Below are 22056 nucleotides of genomic sequence, written 5' to 3' on the forward strand. Positions count from 1 at the left end.
GTCTTGGAACTCGCATCCTGTTTTCCAGTCTGAAGCCAGGACAAGGGTAAGCTGATACACCCTAAGTTATCAGCCTGCAACTACCAGCACATAAGGGTGCTATTGCTACATGTGAGTACCCATTTGGCATCTATGGATGTTTTTTTGCTGGTGGCATTTTTGATCTAGACATGAGGCGCCCCTCTGTTTTGTGTTTATTTCTAGTGTCTGATCTGGATTGATCTGAGAGGAGGAGAGCAGCCATCCATCCTGTGCCTTCTGTTTGGATACCACACACGTTTGTGGACAGTGCATAGCACTACCCCTCCTTTTTGGGACTTTTTATTACTCTACTATTATTATCATCAATTTTGTATCTGATTGCATTATATATGATATTGTAATGCTGTATACCTAACTGTTGAATCTTTATTGCCGCTTGTTTGTTGTATGGGCTTCAGTCCACTGTTTTGTTTTTGTTAAAGAGTGCCCCCTCTCATTTCTGGTTTTATTTAATCAGGAAATTGTTGTTCCTTCTCTCTGCCCTAATCCTTCTTCTCATAAGGAGCGTCCGTTTCATAACTTTGATGTAGTGCGTGCTTTAAAATTCTATTTACAGGCGACAAAGGATTTTCACCAGTTTTCTGCCCTTTTTGTTTGTTTCTCGGGAAAGCGTAAGGGTCAGAAGGCAACTGCTATTTCTCTTTCCTTTTGGTTGAGAAAAAAATTATTCATTTTGCTTATGCGACTGCTGGACAGCAGCCTCCTGAGAGAGTTATAGCTCATTCTACTAGGGCTGTCTCATCTTCTTGGGTTTTTAAAAATGAAGCTTCAGTGGAACAGATTTGCAAGGCTGCAACTTGGTCATCTCTGCATACTTTTTCCAAATTTTCCAAATTTGATACTTTTGCTTCAGCTGAGGCTACTTTTGGGAGAAAGGTTCTTCAAGTGGTGGTACCTTCTGTTTAGGTCTGCCTTTCTTGTTCTACCTCCCTAGTAATCTGTGTCCTCTAGCTTGGGTATTGGTTCCCACTAGTAATTGATGACATCGTAGACTCACCATATCTTAGGAAAGAAAACAAAATTTATGCTTACCTGATAAATTTCTTTATTTCCGGATATGGTGAGTCCACGACCTCACCCTTATATTAAGACAGTTATTTTTTATTAAACCTCAGGCACCTCTACACCTTTGTGTTATTCCTTTTTCCATTTCCCTTCAGTCGAATGACTGGGGTTTATGGGAAGGGGAGTGATATTTAACAGCTTTCCTGTGGTGCTCTTTGCGGCCTCCTGCTGGCCAGGAGAGATATTCCCACTAGTAATTGATGACGTCATGGACTCACCATATCTGGAGAGAAAGAAATTTATCAGGTAAGCATACATTTTGTTTTGCAGAGCATCAGCAGTGAGTTGGTTGAATGATGGATGTAAACTAGTATCTGGGCGCATGTTAATTTAATGCAAAATGTACTGAAATAAGATACCATTTTGCTAAGCTATTAAAAACACAGCAAACTACAAGTGACAGTTTGTTAAGCAGCACAGAGCACACCGTTTATGAGATATAGTAGTTTCAGTAGACTTGCCAAATGCCTTTAGCTGAAACACATTTTTGGTCAAGTGAGATAGTGCCTTCCAGCTAGACCATTTATTGAAATAGGAAGCACCTCACACCTCAGGGATTCATCAACTTTCTTAGTTATTCCTTTGAGAAAGACCTTTCATAATGTCACAGAGTCCCCTTGCCTCCTAGCCTAATGAGGCTTGTGGGTAACTGAATTTACTCAGGTAGAAAAAAAGTAATAATAATGAGTGGTCACTCATGTTTATTGACATAATAGTAGTACAAATAGAGATTTATTAAATGAACCCTAGTCACAAAATGTGACAAGGCAAAAATAAAAAGGAATAGTATTCATGTATAGTAGACATATGTTTATATCAGCATGCTAAAGTCTCATTAAACACTCACAAATATTACTTATAAGAGTTCAGAAGTGTGCATGTGTCTTTAGCAGTCTATGGTATCAGTGTTTTTCAGCAATTGCTATAGACATTGTTGGAAACATTGCTGCCAGAAAGACACATGCCCATTGCTGATTACATCTACTATTACTCTGTAAAGGGACCATAAATTAAAAATTAAACTTTTTTGATTCAGATAAAGCATGCCATTTTAAACTACTCTCTAACTTACTTCTATTATATAATTAGCTTTTTTCTCTTTGCTGAAAAACATACCTAGATATGCTGAGGACCAGCAATGCACTACTGGGAGCTGGCTGCCGATTGGTAGCTGTACATATATGCAGCTTCTCATTGGCTCACCCGATGCGTTCAGCTAGCTCACAGTCGTCCATTGCTGCTCCTTCAACAAAGGATACCAAGAGAATAAAGCAAAAGTAATAATATAAGTAAATGACAAAGTTATTTCAAATAGTATGCTCTAAATCATGAAATATTTTATTTTTTTGTTAAAGTTTAATTTAAAATGCATTGAAGTTTAAATTTTGGCTTTACTTTAAATGTGTTCAAATATTTTTTTAAAAACAATGCACTAAAACGGTTGCTGTTGTCAGGGACACTGGGCTTATGAAGTGAAGAGTGCAGCTTCGGAGCCCCAGTGTTTCAGGTTCACATGAGCAGGGAGCAGTATTGCACAAGCAGCAAGGCCGCAGGGCAGGTGCGTGATAGCGAAGCTCGTCCTGCTGGCCCCTGATAGATTTAACCAATGGTATCTCAAAGGAAAAAAGTACAAAAAAATAGTAAATAGTGCCACTGGGTATTTTTTTTTAAAATATATTTTTTCTGTTAATATACTGTATTTAATCCTCAGGGGTTAATTTCCTTATTATAATAGCCTTTTGGAGAATGTGTTATTGGGAAACGTTACTTTATCAATATCTAGTTGAACAGATCTCTAAAGTGATTTTAATTTGAATCACATGTGATAGACAATGTTCTCTCTGAGAAATAATTTTCTTCTGACATTTTATTGTCTGTTGCTCAATCAAAAAGACAAAGAGGCATCTCCAAATGAGTTTCCATATGAAATTGATGTAGTCTTGTCAAAGAACAACCATTCTTACTTGGTCTTTTTGTCTCATGTAGCGAAAAGTCTACACATCATTCTTGCAACCAGAAATTACATTCTATACAAGCATTCCCTCTATGACTATAATAAAACCAGGTATCCTGACAAATATATATATATATATATATATATATATATATATATATATATATATATATATATACAAACAGAGAGAGAGAAGAGAGAGAGAGAGAGATAGAGAGAGAAGAGAGAGAGAGAGAGATGAGAGAGAGAAAAGAGAGAGAGATATGCACAATTGAATTGCATTATATAGATTTCATAGACAACAACAGAGCAAAGCAGTACATTTTACAATAGTAATACACATACCCATGCGCTAACACATCTACCACAGGTAGTGATTTTGAAGTCTCCATATAGATCCTTGATAGCACCGGTTGTGAAGAATCCTTCAACCATCAGCAAAATGCCATAAACGAAAAAGGCAGCAGCAATCCCGTAGATGACATATTTAAAGATATCAATCCTGGGGGGGGAAATCAGGAGATAATTATCCTCTTATGATCTTCACACACAGATCTGATATCAAAATATAGTAATTAAATCATTAAATACAGAACAGGTCATTCTAAAAAAAAACATAATTTATGCTTACCTGATAAATTTATTTCTCTTGTAGTGTATCCAGTCCACGGATCATCCATTACTTGTGGGATATTCTCCTTCCCAACAGGAAGTTGCAAGAGGATCAGCCACAGCAGAGCTGCTATATAGCTCCTCCCCTGACTGTCATATCCAGTCATTCGACCGAAAACAAACAGAGAAAGGAGAAACCATAGGGTGCAGTGGTGACTGTAGTTTAATTAAAATTTAGACCTGCCTTAAAAGGACAGGGCGGGCCGTGGACTGGATACACTACAAGAGAAATAAATTTATCAGGTAAGCATAAACTATGTTTTCTCTTGTTAAGTGTATCCAGTCCACGGATCATCCATTACTTGTGGGATACCAATACCAAAGCTAAAGTATACGGATGATGGGAGGGACAAGGCAGGATTAAGCGGAAGGAACCACTGCCTGAAGAACCTTTCTCCCAAACACAGCCTCCGAAGAAGCAAAAGTATCTAATTTGTAAAATTTTGAAAAAGTGTGAAGCGAAGACCAAGTCGCAGCCTTGCAAATCTGTTCAACAGAGGCATCATTTTTGAAGGCCCAGGTGGAAGCCACAGCTCTAGTAGAATGAGCTGTAATCCTTTCAGGGGGCTGCTGTCCAGCAGTCTCATAGGCTAGGCATATCCGAAGCCAAAAGGAAAGAGAGGTTGCCGAAGCTTTTTGACCTCTCCTCTGTCCAGAGTAATAAACAAACAGGGAAGATGTTTGACGAAAATCCTTAGTAGCTTGTAAGTAAAACTTCAAGGCACGGACTACGTCCAGATTATGTAAAAGACGTTCCTTCTTTGAAGAAGGATTAGGGCACAACGATGGAACAACAATCTCTTGATTGATATTCTTGTTAGAAACCACCTTAGGTAAAAACCCAGGTTTGGTACGCAGAAATACCTTATCTGCATGAAAAATCAGATAAGGAGAATCACATTGTAAGGCAGATAGCTCAGAGACTCTCCGAGCCGAGGAAATAGCTATCAAAAACAGAACTTTCCAAGATAAAAGTTTAATATCAATGGAATGAAGGGGTTCAAACGGAACTCCTTGAAGAACCTTAAGAACCAAGTTTAAGCTCCACGGGGGAGCAACAGGTTTAAACACAGGCTTAATTCTAACCAAAGCCTGGCAAAATGCCTGGATGTCTGGAACCTCTGCCAGACACTTGTGCAAAAGAATAGACAGAGCAGAAATCTGTCCCATTAAGGAACTAGCTGATAATCCTTTGTCCAAGCCCTCCTGGAGAAAAGACAATATTCTAGGAATCCTAACCTTACTCCATGAGTAATTCTTGGATTCACACCAATAAAGATATTTACTCCATATCTTGTGGTAGATTTTCCTGGTAACAGGCTTTCGTGCCTGTATTAAAGTATCAATGACTGACTCGGAGAAGCCACGCTTTGATAGAATCAAGCGTTCAATCTCCATGCATTCAGTCTCAGAGAAATTAGATTTGGATGATTGAAAGGACCTTGTATCAGAAGGTCCTGTCTTAGAGGCAGAGTCCATGGTGGAAAGGATGACATGTCCACTAGGTCTGCATACCAAGTCCTGCGTGGCCACGCAGGTGCTATCAGAATCACTGATGCTCTCTCATGTTTAATTTTGGCAATCAGTCGAGGGAGCAGAGGAAACGGTGGAAACACATAAGCCAGGTTGAAGAACCAAGGCGCTGCTAGAGCATCTATCAGCGTCGCTTCTGGGTCCCTGGACCTGGATCCGTAACAAGGAAGCTTGGCGTTCTGGCGAGACGCCATGAGATCCAACTCTGGTTTGCCCCAACGATGAATCAACTGAGCAAACACCTCCAGATGGAGTTCCCACTCCCCCGGATGGAAAGTCTGATGACTTAGAAAATCCGCCTCCCAGTTCTCCACGCCTGGGATATGGATTGCTGACAGGTGGCAAGAGTGGTACTCTGCCCAGCGAATTATTTTTGAGACTTCTAACATCGCTAGGGAACTCCTGGTTACCCCTTGATGGTTGATGTAAGCCACAGTCGTGATGTTGTCCGACTGAAATCTGATGAACCTCAGTGTTGCTAACTGAGGCCAAGCTAGAAGAGCATTGAATATCGCTCTTAACTCTAGAATATTTATTGGAAGGAGATTCATCCCCCTGAGTCCACGATCCCTGTGCCTTCAGGGAATTCCAGACTGCACCCCAACCTAGAAGGCTGGCATCTGTTGTTACAATTGTCCAATCTGGCCTGCGAAGGGTCATACCCTTGGACAGGTGTACCCGAGACAACCACCAGAGAAGAGAATCTCTGGTCTCTTGATCCAGATTTAGCAGAGGGGACAAATCTGTGTAAGCCCCATTCCACTGACTCAGCATGCATAATTGCAGCAGTCTGAGATGAAGGCGCGCAAATGGCACTATGTCCATTGCCGCTACCATTAAGCCGATTACCTCCATACACTGAGCTACCGAAGGGCGCGGAATGGAGTGAAGAACACGGCAAGCATTTAGAAGTTTTGATAACCTGGACTCCGTCAGGTAAATTTTCATTTCTACAGAATCTATAAGAGTCCCTAAGAAGGAGACTCTTGTGAGTGGGAATAGAGAACTCTTTTCCTCGTTCACTTTCCACCCGTGCGACCTCAGAAATGCCAGAACTATCTCTGTATGAGACTTGGCAACTTGAAAGCTTGATGCCTGTATCAGGATGTCGTCTAGATACGGAGCCACCGCTATGCCTCGCGGTCTTAGAACCGCCAGAAGTGAGCCCAGAACCTTTGTAAAGATTCTCGGGGCTGTAGCCAACCCGAAGGGAAGAGCTACAAATTGGTAATGTCTGTCTAGAAAGGCAAACCTTAGAAACCGATGATGATCTTTGTGAATCGGTATGTGAAGGTAGGCATCCTTTAAGTCCACTGTGGTCATGTACTGACCTTCTTGGATCATGGGTAGGATGGTCCGAATAGTTTCCATTTTGAATGATGGAACTCTGAGGAATTTGTTTAAGATCTTCAGATCCAAAATTGGTCTGAAGGTTCCCTCTTTTTTGGGAACCACAAACAGATTTGAATAAAAACCCTGTCCTTGTTCCGTCCGCGGAACTGTATGGATCACTCCCATAACTAGGAGGTCTTGCACACAGCGTAGGAATGCCTCTTTCTTTATCTGATTTGCAGATAGCCTTGAAAGATGAAATCTCCCTTGTGGAGGAGAAGCTTTGAAGTCCAGAAGATATCCCTGAGATATGATCTCCAACGCCCAGGGATCCTGAACATCTCTTGCCCACGCCTGTGCGAAGAGAGAAAGTCTACCCCCTACTAGATCCATCGCCGGATAGGAGGCCGTTCCTTCATGCTGTCTTAGAGGCAGCAGCAGGCTTTCTGGCCTGCTTGCCTTTGTTCCAGGACTGGTTAGGTTTCCAGGCCTGCTTAGATTGAGCAAAAGTTCCCTCTTGTTTTGAAGCAGAGGAAGTTGATGCTGCACCTGCCTTGAAATTTCGAAAAGGCACAAAAATTAGACTGTTTGGCCTTTGCTTTGGCCCTGTCCTGAGGAAGGGTGTGCCCTTACCTCCAGTAATGTCAGCAATAATTTTCTTTAAACCAGGCCCAAATAAGGTCTGCCCCTTGAAAGGAATGTTGAGTAATTTAGATTTCGAAGTCGCGTCAGCTGACCAGGATTTAAGCCATAGCGCTCTACGCGCTTGGATGGCGAATCCGGAATTCTTAGCCGTTAGTTTAGTCAAATGAACAATGGCATCAGAAACAAATGAGTTAGCTAGCTTAAGTGTTCTAAGCTTGTCAATAATTTCAGTCAATGGAGCTGTATGGATGGCCTCTTCCAGGGCCTCAAACCAGAATGCTGCCGCGGCCGTGACAGGCGCAATGCATGCAAGGGGCTGTAAAATAAAACCTTGTTGAATAAACATTTTCTTAAGGTAACCCTCCAATTTTTTATCCATTGGATCTGAAAAAGCACAACTGTCCTCAACCGGGATAGTAGTACGCTTTGCTAAAGTAGAAACTGCTCCCTCCACCTTAGGAACTGTCTGCCATAAGTCCTGTGTAGTGGCGTCTATTGGAAACATTTTTCTAAATATAGGAGGTGGGGAAAAAGGCACACCCGGTCTATCCCACTCCTTGCTAATAATTTCTGTAAGCCTTTTAGGTATAGGAAAAACATCAGTACACACCGGTACCGCATAGTATTTATCCAGCCTACACAATTTCTCTGGTACTGCAACTGTGTTACAGTCATTCAGAGCAGCTAATACCTCCCCAAGCAACACACGGAGGTTCTCAAGCTTAAATTTAAAATTAGAAATCTCTGAGTCAGGTTTCCCCGAATCAGAGATGTCACCCACAGACTGAAGCTCTCCGTCCTGATGATCTGCATATTGTGACGCAGTATCAGACATGGCCCTTACAGCATCTGCACGCTCTGTATTTCTTCTAACCCCAGAGCAATCGCGCTTGCCTCTTAATTCAGGCAACCTGGATAATACCTCTGACAGGGTATTATTCATGATTGCAGCCATGTCCTGCAAGGTAATCGCTATGGGCGTCCCTGATGTAATTGGCGCCATATTAGCATGCATCCCCTGAGCGGGAGGCGAAGGGTCTGACACGTGGGGAGAGTTAGTCGGCATAACTTCCCCCTCATCAGAATCTTCTGGTGATATTTATTTTATAGTTAAAGACTGATCTTTACTGTTTAAGGTGAAATCAATACATTTAGTACACATTCTCCTATGGGGCTCCACCATGGCTTTCAAACATAATGAACAAGTAGTTTCCTCTGTGTCAGACATGTTTAAACAGACTAGCAATGAGACTAGCAAGCTTGGAAAACACTTTAAACAAGTTAACAAGCAATATAAAAAACGTTACTGCACCTTTAAGAAACATAAATTTTGTCAAAATTTGAAATAACAGTGAAAAAAGGCAGTTACACTAACGAAATTTTTACAGTGTATGTAACAAGTTAGCAGAGCATTGCACCCACTTGCAAATGGATGATTAACCCCTTAATACCCAAAACGGAATAATAAAAGACAAAAACGTTTTTTCAAACAGTCACAACAACTGCCACAGCTCTACTGTGGCTTTTTACCTCCCTTAAAAACGACTTTGAAGCCTTTTGAGCCCTCCAGAGATGTCCTGGATCATGCAGGAAGAAGCTGGATGTCTGTGTCTGTAATTTTTGCTGTGCAAAAAAACGCTAAAATAGGCCCCTCCCACTCATATTACAACAGTGGAAAGCCTAAGGAAACTGTTTCTAGGCAAAATTCAAGCCAGCAATGTGGAAAAAATCTAGGCCCCAATAAGTTTTATCACCAAATACATATAAAAACGATTAAACATGCCAGCAAACGTTTTATATTACATTTTTATTAGAGTATGTATCTCTATTAATAAGCCTGATACCAGCCGCTATCACGGCATTTAAGGCTTTACTTACATTAGTTCGGTATCAGCAGCATTTTCTAGCAAATTCCATCCCTAGAAAAATATTAACTGCACATACCTTATTGCAGGAACACCTGCACGCCATTCCCTCTCTGAAGTTACCTCACTCCTCAGAATATGTGAGAACAGCCATGGATCTTAGTTACTTCTGCTAAGATCATAGAAAACGCAGGCAGATTATTCTTCTAAATACTGCCTGAGATAAACAGTACACTCCGGCACCATTTAAAAATAACAAACTTTTGATTGAAGAATAAACTAAGTATAAAACACCACACTCCTCTTACGACCTCCATCTTGGTTGAGGCTTGCAAGAGAATGACTGGATATGACAGTTAGGGGAGGAGCTATATAGCAGCTCTGCTGTGGGTGATCCTCTTGCAACTTCCTGTTGGGAAGGAGAATATCCCACAAGTAATGGATGATCCGTGGACTGGATACACTTAACAAGAGAAATCAGTATATTTCCAATAGTGTCTCAAATAATAAAACATACAGTACGGAACTCCATACTTCATTGTGGTAGATCGGCAGATCATCTTAAAAATGTCACTAGTATTAAATGTATATAATAATTTCACAAAATAAGAAAACGTGGCCAACATTGCACATAAATAGGATCATATTTCTATAATGATATGTATGAATTCTTTCTAGAATAAAATTATGTGTGGTAAAATTGTTGACAAGATTATCTACATGCATTATAAACACTGAAAATGTGACCCTTAATATAAAATCAGTAAATTTTAAATGCATTCAAAGTATCAGGTATTATAAGAATATGTATACAATTCTTATCATCACATATTATATATAACATAGATAGATATAAGATGTGCTGTTAATAATTGTATACATATTCTGATAATACCTGATATTTTTAATGCACCTGGGGGGAAAAAAAAAAATATATATATATATATATATACACACACACACACACACACATATACACACACTTATACAAACCACAGAAAGTTTGGCACTGTAATGCAAGCACACAGCTAGATTAAAAGCAAAATGAAAGAGTTAGTTACAGCATTTGCCCAAATGGTCATAGGCCCAGGACCATGTCAAGGCCTCTTCCTCCCTAAATCCCTAGCGTACATCCACACAATGGCCTCTAGTTATCAAGCCGTCAACCGCAAATATGCTGGAATTCCGCAGCGTATTTGTGGCGAGGCTGATTCGCCTAAGTTATCAAGCCCTACAGACCGGCAAAAGTAGAATCTAGTGACGTAACCTACGATCCGCCGGTCTCAGTCTGACACAGATCGATGGTTACGTCACTCCAGATGTTCCGAACGCAAGTTTGGCACAATCTAACTACTTTTGGTAGTTATCAAAGAACGCTCGCCACTATTCCAGCCCAGCGTACCTGGTTTTCAATCCTGGAGGCGGCGGACCCCATAGGAATCAATGGGAGTCTGACAGCAGCGAGAGCTCATGTTCGCTGCTGACCGATATCCCATTGATTTCTATAGGAAGTGTCTGCACCTAATACCCTAACATGTACCCCAAGTCTAAACACCCCTAATCTGCCCCCCCTACACCGCCGCCACCTACTTTATACTTATTAACCCCTAAACCGCCACTCCCAGACCCCGCTGCCACTATAATAAATATATGAACCCCTAAACCGCCGCTCCCGGACCCCGCCGCCACCTACATTCTACCTATTAACCCCTAATCTGCCGCCCCCTATACCGCCGCCACCTTCATAAAGTTATTAACCCCTATCCTGCCGATCCCGGACCCCGCCGCAAATAAATTAATTGTATAACCCCTAAACCGCCGCACCCGGAGCCCTCCGCCACCTACATTACATTTATTAACCCCTATCCTGCCCCCCCTACACCGCCGCCACCTACAGTACATTGATTAACCCCTAATCTACCCCCCCTACACCGCTGCCACAATAGTAAAAGAATTAACCCCTAAACCTTAACCAACTATTAGTTACATTGTAGCTATTTTAGGGTTTATTTTTATTTTACCGGCAAGTTTGTATTTATTTTAACTAGGTAGAATAGTTATTAAATAGTTATTAACTATTTAATAACTACCTAGTTAAAATAAATACAAATATACCTGTAAAATAAAACCTAACCTAAGTTACAATTACACCTAACACTACACTATAATTAAATAAATTAAATTAATTAACTACAATTACCTAACATTAAATAAAATTAACTAAAAATAACTAAAGTACAAAAAAAAAACTCTAAATTACAGAAAATAAAAAAAAATTAAAAGAAGTTTAAACTAATTACACCTAATCTAATCCCTAAGCCCCCCAAAATAATAAAATTCCCTACCCTATACTAAATTACAAATAAAAATTAAAAGGGCCTTCTGCGGGGCATTGCCCCAAAGTAATCAGCTCTTTTTCCTGTAAAAAAAAGAAATACAACCCCCCCAACATTAAAACCCACCACCCACACACCCCTACTCTAAAACCCACCTAATACCCCCTTAAAAAAACATAGCACTACCCCATTGAAGATCACCCTACCTTGAGCCGTCTTCACCCAGCCGGGCAATGCCCCGCAAAAGGTCCTTTTAAGGGCTATTTGCAATTTAGTATAGGGTAGGGCATTTTATTATTTTGGGGGGCTTTTTTATTTTATTAGGGGGCTTAGATTAGGTGTAATTAGTTTAAACTTCTTGTAATTTTTTTTATTTTCTGTAATTTAGAGTTTTGCTTTTTTGTACTTTAGCTATTTTTAGTTACTTTTATTTAATGTTAGGTAATTGTAGTTAATTAATTTAATGTATTTAATGATAGTGTAGTGTTAGGTGTAATAGTAACTTTAGGATTTATTTCACAGGTAATTTATTTTAGCTAGGTAGCTATTAAATAGTTAATAACTATTCTACCTAGTTAAAATAAATACAAAGTTGCCTGTAAAATAAAAATAAACCCTAAAATAGCTACAATGTAACTAATAGTTATATTGTAGCTAGCTTAGGGTTTATTTTATAGGTAAATATTTAGTTTTAAATAGGAATAATTTATTTAATTATAGGAATATTTATTTAGATTAATTTAAATTAGGGGGTGTTAGGTTTAGGGGTTAATTCATTTAATATATTGGTGGCGGTGTGGGGGGGGGGTAGATTAGGGGTTAATCAATGAACTGTAGGTGGCGGCGTTGTGGGGGGGCATGATAGGGGTTAATAAATGTAATGTAGGTGGCGGAGGACTCCGGGTGCGGCGGTTTAGGGGTTAAACAATTCATTTATTTGCGGCGGGGTCCGGGATCGGCAGGATAGGGGTTAACTTCATATAGGTGGCGGCGGTATAGGGGACAGCAGATTAGGGGTTAATAGGTATAATGTAGGTGGCGGCGGTGTCCAGGAGCGGCGGTTTAGGGGTTTATATATTTATTATAGTTGCTGAGGGGTCCAGGAGTGGCGGTTTAGGGCTCAACAAGTTTATTTAGTTGTGGGGAGCTCCGAAAGCAGCGGTTTAGGGGGTAAAACAGTATAGTATAGTGTGGGTGCTTAGTTACAGGCTAGCAAGAAAGCTGCGAATAAGCCGATGAGCAACGAGATAGATGACTGTCAGTGAACAACAGTGCGCTGCTCCGTACGTGGTGCGCAGCTTTTTGACAGCTTTCTTGATAACTTTGGCGAATGTATTCAGGTCCGCGGCGGCGATGTTAAGTAGACAGGTTGATAACTAGAAGCCAATGCATGCTTTCAACCAAACACACTGAGATAAACAAGGGTGACATGGGCCCTATGTAATTTCCCTAGATACATACAATACATGGAAATGGACTGCACTCTAAAACCAGACTGGGTACACATTCTATGACCTCGCAGAACGTATAGACCTGGTTGCCCACCAGCACTCACAGAAAGCTGAACAGCTTTCAGTGACTCAGGCAGTTAAGCCAAGACAAGCCTAGGTGCAAAGCCCATAGTGAAAATTACAAAACAAAATAATTAACACAACACCCATAAAATTCTGGCACTCTCTTGCAAGCACACAGCTAGATCAATGCTGTAACTAACTTTTTCATTTTGCTTTTAATCTAGCTGTGTGTTTGCAAGAGAGTGCCAGACTATGTGTGTTGTGTTATTTATTTTGTTTTGCAATTTTACCTATGGACTTTGCACCCAGGCATGTCTGGGGTTAACTGCCTGAGTCACTGAAAGCAGTACAGATTCCTGCGAGTAGTGGTGAGCACCCAGGGCTGTACGTTTTGCAGGGTCATGGGATGTGTACCCAGTCTAGTTTGAGAGTGCAGTCCATTTCCATGTATTGTATGTATCTAGGGAAATAAAAAAGTGTATGTGTCACCCTTGTTTGTATCTCAGTGTGTTTGGTTGAAAGTATGCATTTTGTGGATGTAGTTTATTTTGTAATTTTCCCAGGCTTGTCTGGAGTTAACAGACTGAGTTACTGAAAGCTGTGCAGCTGGCTACGAGTGATGGTGGGCACCCAGGGCTATGAGGTTTGCAGGGTCATGGGATGTGTACCCAGTCCAGTATGAGAGTGCAGTCCATTTCCGTGTTTTTTTTCCATATATATGTGTGTATAGAATAGTAATGTGCAAGTTTTAGGCAAATGTGAAAAACTGATGTAATGTAAAGTAAGAATGCTTTAAAAAAAGAAAAGAAATGGTAATAGTTTAAATGCAAAGTGAATGAACAAAAGAAAAATATCAAATCAATATTTGGCATGGCCTCCCTTTAAAACTGCATCAAATCTTCTAGGTACACTTGCCGTCATTTATTTGTAAAGACCTCGGCAGGTAGGTTGTTCTGCAGTTCGTCTGTGGATTTAGGCAGCCTCATTTGCTTCTATCTTTTCATGTAATCCCAGACAGACATTTTGACTCATCCGTCCAGAACACTTGCTGCCATTTCTCTGCACCCCAATTTCTGTGTTTTCATGCATAGTTGAGTCGCTTGGTCTTGTTTCCATATTGGAGGTATGGAAATTTGGCCGCAAGTCTTCTGTGAAGACCACTTCTGACCAGACTTCTCCGGACAGTAGATGGGTGTAATAATGTCCCACTAGATTCTGCTCACAGCACCGCTGGACACCCGATTATGATGTGTCTTTCATCTGCTGCAATGTTTCATTGGCCAACCACTGCATCTACAGTCCTTAAGATTGCCCATTTATTTGTGATTATTCAGAAGAGCTTGGACAGTAACCTCGTCTGACTTGAAAATTCTGCCTGAAAGAGACCTTGCTGATATGTGTTGTTGCTGTGCTCTGTCTTGCCATGGTGTTTGACTTTTGACATTTAACCGTCTTCAGCAATTGCACCTTGTTAGCAGAGATTGGCTCTTCTTTACCAAGTTATATTCATCCTACACAGCTGTTTCAGTTAAAGGAACAGACAACACCAGAATTTGTGTTTAAAAAGAAAGATAATCCCTTTATTAACCATTCCCCAGTTTTGCATAACTAACACTGTTATAGAAATACACTTTTTACCTCTGTGATTACCTTGTATCTAAGCCTCTGCAGACTGCCCCCTTATTTCAGTTCTTTTGACAGACATGCATTTTAGCCAATCAGTGCTGGCTTCAGGGTAACTTCACGTGCATGAGCTTAATGTTATCTATATGAAACACATGAACTAATGCCCTCTAGTGGTCAAAATGCATTCAGATTAGAGGCAGTCTTCAATGTCTAAGAAATTAGCATATGAACCTCCTAGAATTAGCTTTCAACTAAGAATATGAAGAGCACAAAGCAAAATTGGAAAGTTGTTTAAAATTACATTCCCTATTTAAATCATGAAAGTTTCTTTTTGACTTGACTGTCCCTTTAATGATTCTTATTCGACCTACATATTAACGTGAATATTAATTTGATTAGCGCCTGTTTGGTATAATTGTGTAATCATGAATCTGACTATATGCCTACAAAATCCCTGACATTGTGCAAGAGTACCTAGTGTATGTTGTGTTTTTTTATTTTCTTTTTAGCCCGCTATTCTTAAGGTCTCTTATTTAATGCTCCATGCTTAGGTTATACAGAAGCGGTACACAAACACCTCTAAATGATTTATTTCCCAGGTTGTTTGCCTTATCAATCCCTGAGTACCATGAAGGCATTGGCAAACTAACTCCATCTAAGAGCGATGCTGAGAGAGCTGATAGATTACAGTGCTCTCTTTGATCACTACAAGTAATGTGCTACATGACTCTAGTAGACCGTATGTTTTTTGCTTTGTGTGCAATTAAATAGCAGATAGAACCGTTGGTTTAAGGACCATTAGCACCAGAAGTAGACAACTTTTTTGATAGTCTAAAATATAAAATTACAGACCAGAAAAGGAAATATTACTTGGAAATATAACATACAACTTGAAACTGGTGAAATAAATGAAAACAGTTTAACAATAGTTGACCGGTCATAATTTCCCATTGTAGCAGGAATGGAAATCACTATTGACTGTTAAGCAAGGAGTCAGGACACCCATGTGTCCCAGCCCTCCACTGAGATTGTCACACAGCATTAGAGCTGGATATCTAAATATCTCATATTGCTCTCATGACCTTTCTTTGAGTGTAGCCTCTGCTAATCTTGAAAAATGTTATGCAATTTTGTTTGAATATGTGTTTTTCAACATATACATAATCTATAAGGGTAATGTTTACATATCAATGTGACATGAAAGACAGTTCTCATGCGATGCATCTAAAGAGTATTTTAGTTTTGTTTAGCGATAATTTAAAAAAAAAAAAGTAATTAGCAGATGTTCCTGTTTATTAAACCTACTTTTCTGCCCTTTTGCTTGAGGAAGCAGTAAAACTGTATGAGTTCTCTTTCAGCCAGCAAGAAAAGGATAATTGTGGATAACACCTTGCAAATTTCAGTACACAAGTAAATGTATTATCACACATTTTTTGATATATATATATATATATATATATATATATATATATATATATATATATATATATATATATATATATATATATATATATATATCCAAAACACCAGAACTCGCCCACAAAGGAAAACTGCCTGGGTGCAATTTTGTAAAGAATATTTAGCCAGGAAAAAATGCACTCTCAGGACTTTCACAAACAAGTTACATTTATTTCTGTAACGTTTTCGGAGGTCTTGCCTCCTTCATCAGCATATACGTACATACATACAAATTAATTTGAAAAAGACCTGTGAGTGCAAACGTTTGTTCCTATATATATATATATATATATATATATACACACACACATACATACATACATACATACATATATATATATATACACACACACATACATACATACATACATACATATATATATATATACACACACACAGTAATATACTTTTGTATTATTTATTTTATAGCTATGAAATAAAAACATTTTAAATAAAATTTACATGGTTAGTCCCAGATTATTATGAACTGCAATAAACTCCAGATGTAGAAAGAAAATTATATTATAACATATTTTTTTTCCTTGAAAACTGTCAGTGTTTTTGGCACAGCCAAAAAATACATCTGTTTAATTTTGCTTAATGTGAGTTCACAGTCTTCGGGATTAAAAAGCCTTAAGCCTATTACCCTGTGTGTACTTTCTATGTGATGACCCCAAACTAAGGCCATGTTTCATAAAATGACAACCATTTCTAAAATACCATATAATGACTTGTGACAGTTTTAAAAATGGGAAACAAAGGATGCAGCCTAATAAATTAAGCAGAGTATTACCAAGAAATAGAAATGACAAACATGAGCACAATATAAAATAAAAATAGTAAAGAAGCACAGAAAAGATAAACTAAAAAAGTTCAACTTATAAAGAGTCAAAAAACACTTCGTTACAGGTCTATACTTCATACATACACCTAGATTACTAGTTTTGTGCTATAGAGGGTGCGAAACGAATGCGTTATTTCACCCTCCATAGCGCTGCCATTACAAGTTTTTAAAAACCCGGCTTGTGCGTGCGATATGGTGATTTTAAGCTCCATACCGCACAAAAAACAAGCGCTGTTTTGACGTGCTCGTGCATGCTTTCCCCATAGACATCAATGGGGAGAGCGGGTCAGAAAAAAGTCTAACACCTGCGATCACGGAAAGAAAAGCTCCGTAACGCAGACCCATTAATGTCTATGGGGAAAAAAACAACGTTTAAACCTAACACCCTAACATAAACCTGAGTCTAAACACCCCTAATCTGCCCCCCACCGACATCGCCGGCACCTACATAATGTTATTAACTCCTAATCTGCCGCCCCCGATATCGCCGCCACATAAATAAAACTATTAACCCCTAATCTGCCACTCCCGATATCGCCGCCACTATACTAAAGTTATTAACCCCTATTCCCCTGCACCCCAACATCGCCCACACTATAATAAATCTATTAACCCCTATTCTGCAGCTCCCCGACATTGCCACAACTAAATAAAGTCATTAACCCCTAAACCTCTGGCCTCCCACATCACTACCACTAAATAAATCGATTAACCCCTAAACCGCCAGCCCCCCACATCGCAAAAATCTAAATTAAAAACTATTAACCCCTACACCTACCCCTACACCTAATGTAACCCTAACCCTAACTTTAACATAATTAAAACAGAGCTAAACTAAAGTTACAATTATTAAATAATACCTATTTAAAACGAAATACATACTTACCTGTGAAATAAAACCTAAGCTAGCTACAATATAACTAATTGTTGTATTGTAGCTAGCTAAGGTTTTATTTTTATTTCACAGGTAAGTTTGCATTTATTTTAACTAGGTAGACTAGTTAGTAAATAGTTATTAACTATTTACTAACTACCTAGTTAAAATAAATACAAACTTACCTGTGAAATAAAACCTAAGCTAACTTACACCTAAAATTACAAATAATAAAAAAACACTAAAATCACAAAAATAAAAAACCTACCATTACAAAAAATATATACAAACAAATAAAAATTATTCCTATTCTAATACCCTTAAAAAAAAAAACACCCCCCCAAAAAAGCCTTATCTAGAATAAACTATTAGCCAATAGAATGAGAGCTGCTTAAATAGCAACAGGATTTTAGCATCTCTAATTCCTATTGGCTGATTCAATTTTTTAGCCAATAGGAATGCAAGGGACGCCATCTTGAAACGGCTCCCTTGCATTAAAGATTCAGTGTATGGCGGCGACCGTATGAAGAGGATGCTCCGCGCCGGATGTCTTCATGATGGACCCGCACCGCGCAGCCGGGATCAAGATAGAAGATGCCGCCTGGATGAAGATTGAAGAGGCCATCTGGATGAACACTTCTCGCTGCTTGGATGAGGACTTCGCCGCCGGGATGAAGATTGAAGAGGCTGCCTGGATGAAGACTTCTTGCCGCCTGGATGAAGATCGTTCGCAGGACTTCAAAAACTGTAAGTGGATCTTCAGGGGTCAGTGATTTTTTAAGGTATTTTTTTTTTTTTTTAGTTTAGGGTTTGGGGAGCAAAAGAGCTAAATGCCCTTTTAAGGGCAATGCCCATCCAAATGCCCTTTTCAGGGCAATGTGTAGCTTAGGTTTTTTTTAGAGTTAGGTTTTTTATTTTTGGGGGTTGGTTGGGTGGCGGGTTTTACTGTTGGGGGGGTCTTTGTATTTTTTTTACAGGTAAAAGAGCTGTTTAACTTAGGGCAATGCCCTACAAAATGCACTTTTAAGGGCTATTGGTAGTTTATTATAGGCTAGGGTGTTTATTTTTATTTTGGGTAGGCTTTTTTATTTTAATAGGGCTATTAGATTAGCTGCAGTTCTTTTTTATTTTGGATAATTTTGTTTGTTATTTTCTGTAATTTAGTCTTTTTTTATTTTTGTAATTAGATACTTTGTCATTTTTAGAGTAGTGTTAGGATTTTTTTAATGTGTAGTTTAGTTTAATTTAATTGGTAGTTTAATTTTAGTTTAACAATTATATTAGTTTAAACTTAGTTCTTTTAATTTGACAGGTAAGTTTTAATTTCATTTAAGTTAGGGAAATTGTAATTTTTATCTAACGTTAGGGAGGCGTTTAGGGGTCACTAGTTTAATTTAGTTTATTGTGATGTAGGGGGCTTTCGGTTTTGGGGTTAATAGTTTATTTTAATATATTTCGTTGTGGGGGGCTTGCGGTTTAGGGGTTAATAGGTTTATTATAGTGGCAGTGGTGTAGGGCTTAATAACTTAGGTATATAGTGGGGGCGGACAGCAGATTAGAGGTTAATAATATTTAAATAGTGTTTGCGATGCGGGAGGGCCTTGGTTTAGGGGTTAATAGATAGTTTATGGGTGTTTGTGTACTTTGTAGCAGTTTAGTTATGAGTTTTATGTAACAGATTTGTAGCATAAAACTCATAACTACTGCTTTTAGATGGCAGTACGGAACTTGTCGTTATAGGGTGTAACGCAGATTTTTTAGCCTCACCGCAAAACTCGTAATGGGAGCGCTATAGGAATCCCATGAAAAATTTAAATTTTTACGAGTGCGGTGGCTTACCAATACACCAGAGGATTCCAGGCAAATAATGCAAATTAGATATGCAACATCTCAGGCTTTTTGCTTCAAATACTATTTTAACACATAGCGGTCCCCTACTGGGGTAATTGCAGCAAATACAAAAATCACTACTAGACAGCTATTTCATTCTTACTGTATGTTGCATATCTAATTTGCAAACTTTGCCCAGAATCCTCTGGTGCATTAGTAACAATGTATATGGAGGGTATTTTGGTTAAAGGCAAGCGGGGATACTTGCCTAGATGTGCTAATTACCTATGCAATAATTTCTATTGATTTAATTTGGCGATAGGAATTAAATTTCATGCTTTTATCTCCACCATAATTTTAATGAATCGTTTGTTGAAACAGGATTTTTTTCTGATAGAATACCTAAATGGAGAATATAAGGTAATAGAGGGCCACCAAAGGCTGAGGTAAAATAAAAGGAAAAATATAAAAATATAAATAGGATCTAAAATACTATAAAAACATAATTTATGCTTACCTGATAAATTCCTTTCTTCTGTTGTGTGATCAGTCCACGGGTCATCATTACTTCTGGGATATAACTCCTCCCCAACAGGAAATGCAAGAGGATTCACCCAGCAAAGTTGCATATAGCTCCTCCCCTCTACGTCAGTCCCAGTCATTCGACCAAGAATCAACGAGAAAGGAGTAACCAAGGGTGAAGTGGTGACTGGAGTATAATTTAAAGATATTTACCTGCCTTAAAAACAGGGCGGGCCGTGGACTGATCACACAACAGAAGAAAGGAATTTATCAGGTAAGCATAAATTATGTTTTCTTCTGTTATGTGTGATCAGTCCACGGGTCATCATTACTTCTGGGATACCAATACCAAAGCAAAAGTACACGGATGACGGGAGGGATAGGCAGGCTCATTATACAGAAGGAACCACTGCCTGAAGAACCTTTCTCCCAAAAATAGCCTCCGAAGAAGCAAAAGTGTCAAATTTGTAAAATTTGGAAAAAGTATGAAGCGAAGACCAAGTTGCAGCCTTGCAAATCTGTTCAACAGAGGCCTCATTCTTAAAGGCCCAAGTGGAAGCCACAGCTCTAGTGGAGTGAGCTGTAATTCTTTCAGGAGGCTGCTGTCCAGCAGTCTCATAGGCTAAACGTATTATGCTACGAAGCCAAAAAGAGAGAGAGGTAGCAGAAGCTTTTTGACCTCTCCTCTGTCCAGAATAAACGACAAACAGGGAAGAAGTTTGACGAAAATCTTTAGTTGCCTGCAAGTAGAACTTGAGGGCACGAACTACATCCAGATTGTGTAGAAGACGTTCCTTCTTTGAAGAAGGATTTGGACACAAGGATGGAACAACAATCTCTTGATTGATATTCCTGTTAGTGACTACCTTAGGTAAGAACCCAGGTTTAGTACGCAGAACTACCTTGTCTGAGTGAAAAATCAGATAAGGAGAATCACAATGTAATGCTGATAACTCAGAGACTCTTCGAGCCGAGGAAATAGCCATTAAAAACAGAACTTTCCAAGATAATAATTTTATATCAATGGAATGAAGGGGTTCAAACGGAACACCCTGTAAAACGTTAAGAACTAAGTTTAAACTCCATGGTGGAGCAACAGCTTTAAACACAGGCTTGATCCTAGCTAAAGCCTGACAAAAGGCCTGGACGTCTGGATTTTCTGACAGACGCCTGTGTAACAAGATGGACAGAGCTGAAATCTGTCCCTTTAATGAACTAGCTGATAAACCCTTTTCTAAGCCTTCTTGTAGAAAGGACAATATCCTAGGGATCCTAACCTTACTCCAGGAGTAACGTTTGGATTCGCACCAGTATAGGTATTTATGCCATATTTTATGGTAAATCTTTCTGGTAACAGGCTTCCTAGCCTGTATCAGGGTATCAATAACCGACTCAGAAAAACCACGTTTTGATAAAATCAAGCGTTCAATTTCCAAGCAGTCAGCTTCAGAGAAGTTAGATTTTGATGTTTGAATGGACCCTGTATCAGAAGGTCCTGTCTTAGAGGTAGAGACCAAGGCGGACAGGATGACATGTCCACTAGATCTGCATACCAAGTCCTGCGTGGCCATGCAGGTGCTATTAGAATCACTGATGCTCTCTCCTGTTTGATTTTGGCAATCAATCGAGGAAGCAGCGGGAAGGGTGGAAACACATAAGCCATCCCGAAGTTCCAAGGTGCTGTCAAAGCATCTATCAGAACCGCTCCCGGATCCCTGGATCTGGACCCGTAGTGAGGAAGTTTGGCGTTCTGGCGAGACGCCATGAGATCTATCTCTGGTTTGCCCCAACGTCGAAGTATTTGGGCAAAGACCTCCGGATGAAGTTCCCACTCCCCCGGATGAAAAGTCTGGCGACTCAAGAAATCCGCCTCCCAGTTCTCCACTCCCGGGATGTGGATTGCTGACAGGTGGCAAGAGTGAGACTCTGCCCAGCGAATTATCT

At 39.4% G+C, this 22056-nt stretch overlaps 1 protein-coding gene across 1 annotated transcript in view; it reads right to left on the bottom strand.

Moving 5' to 3' along the window:
• The window catches only part of GPM6A (glycoprotein M6A), a 500686-nt gene that overhangs the window by 153504 nt on the left and 325126 nt on the right, over positions 1 to 22056 (bottom strand). Inside the window, exon 3 of the mRNA XM_053703846.1 lies at positions 3407 to 3563. Within this exon, the coding sequence (XP_053559821.1) occupies positions 3407 to 3563 (157 nt within the window). The remainder of the gene's footprint in view (positions 1 to 3406; positions 3564 to 22056) is intronic.

Source organism: Bombina bombina, chromosome 2 (assembly GCF_027579735.1).
Source record: "Bombina bombina isolate aBomBom1 chromosome 2, aBomBom1.pri, whole genome shotgun sequence".
Classification (NCBI taxonomy): Eukaryota; Metazoa; Chordata; class Amphibia; order Anura; family Bombinatoridae; genus Bombina; species Bombina bombina.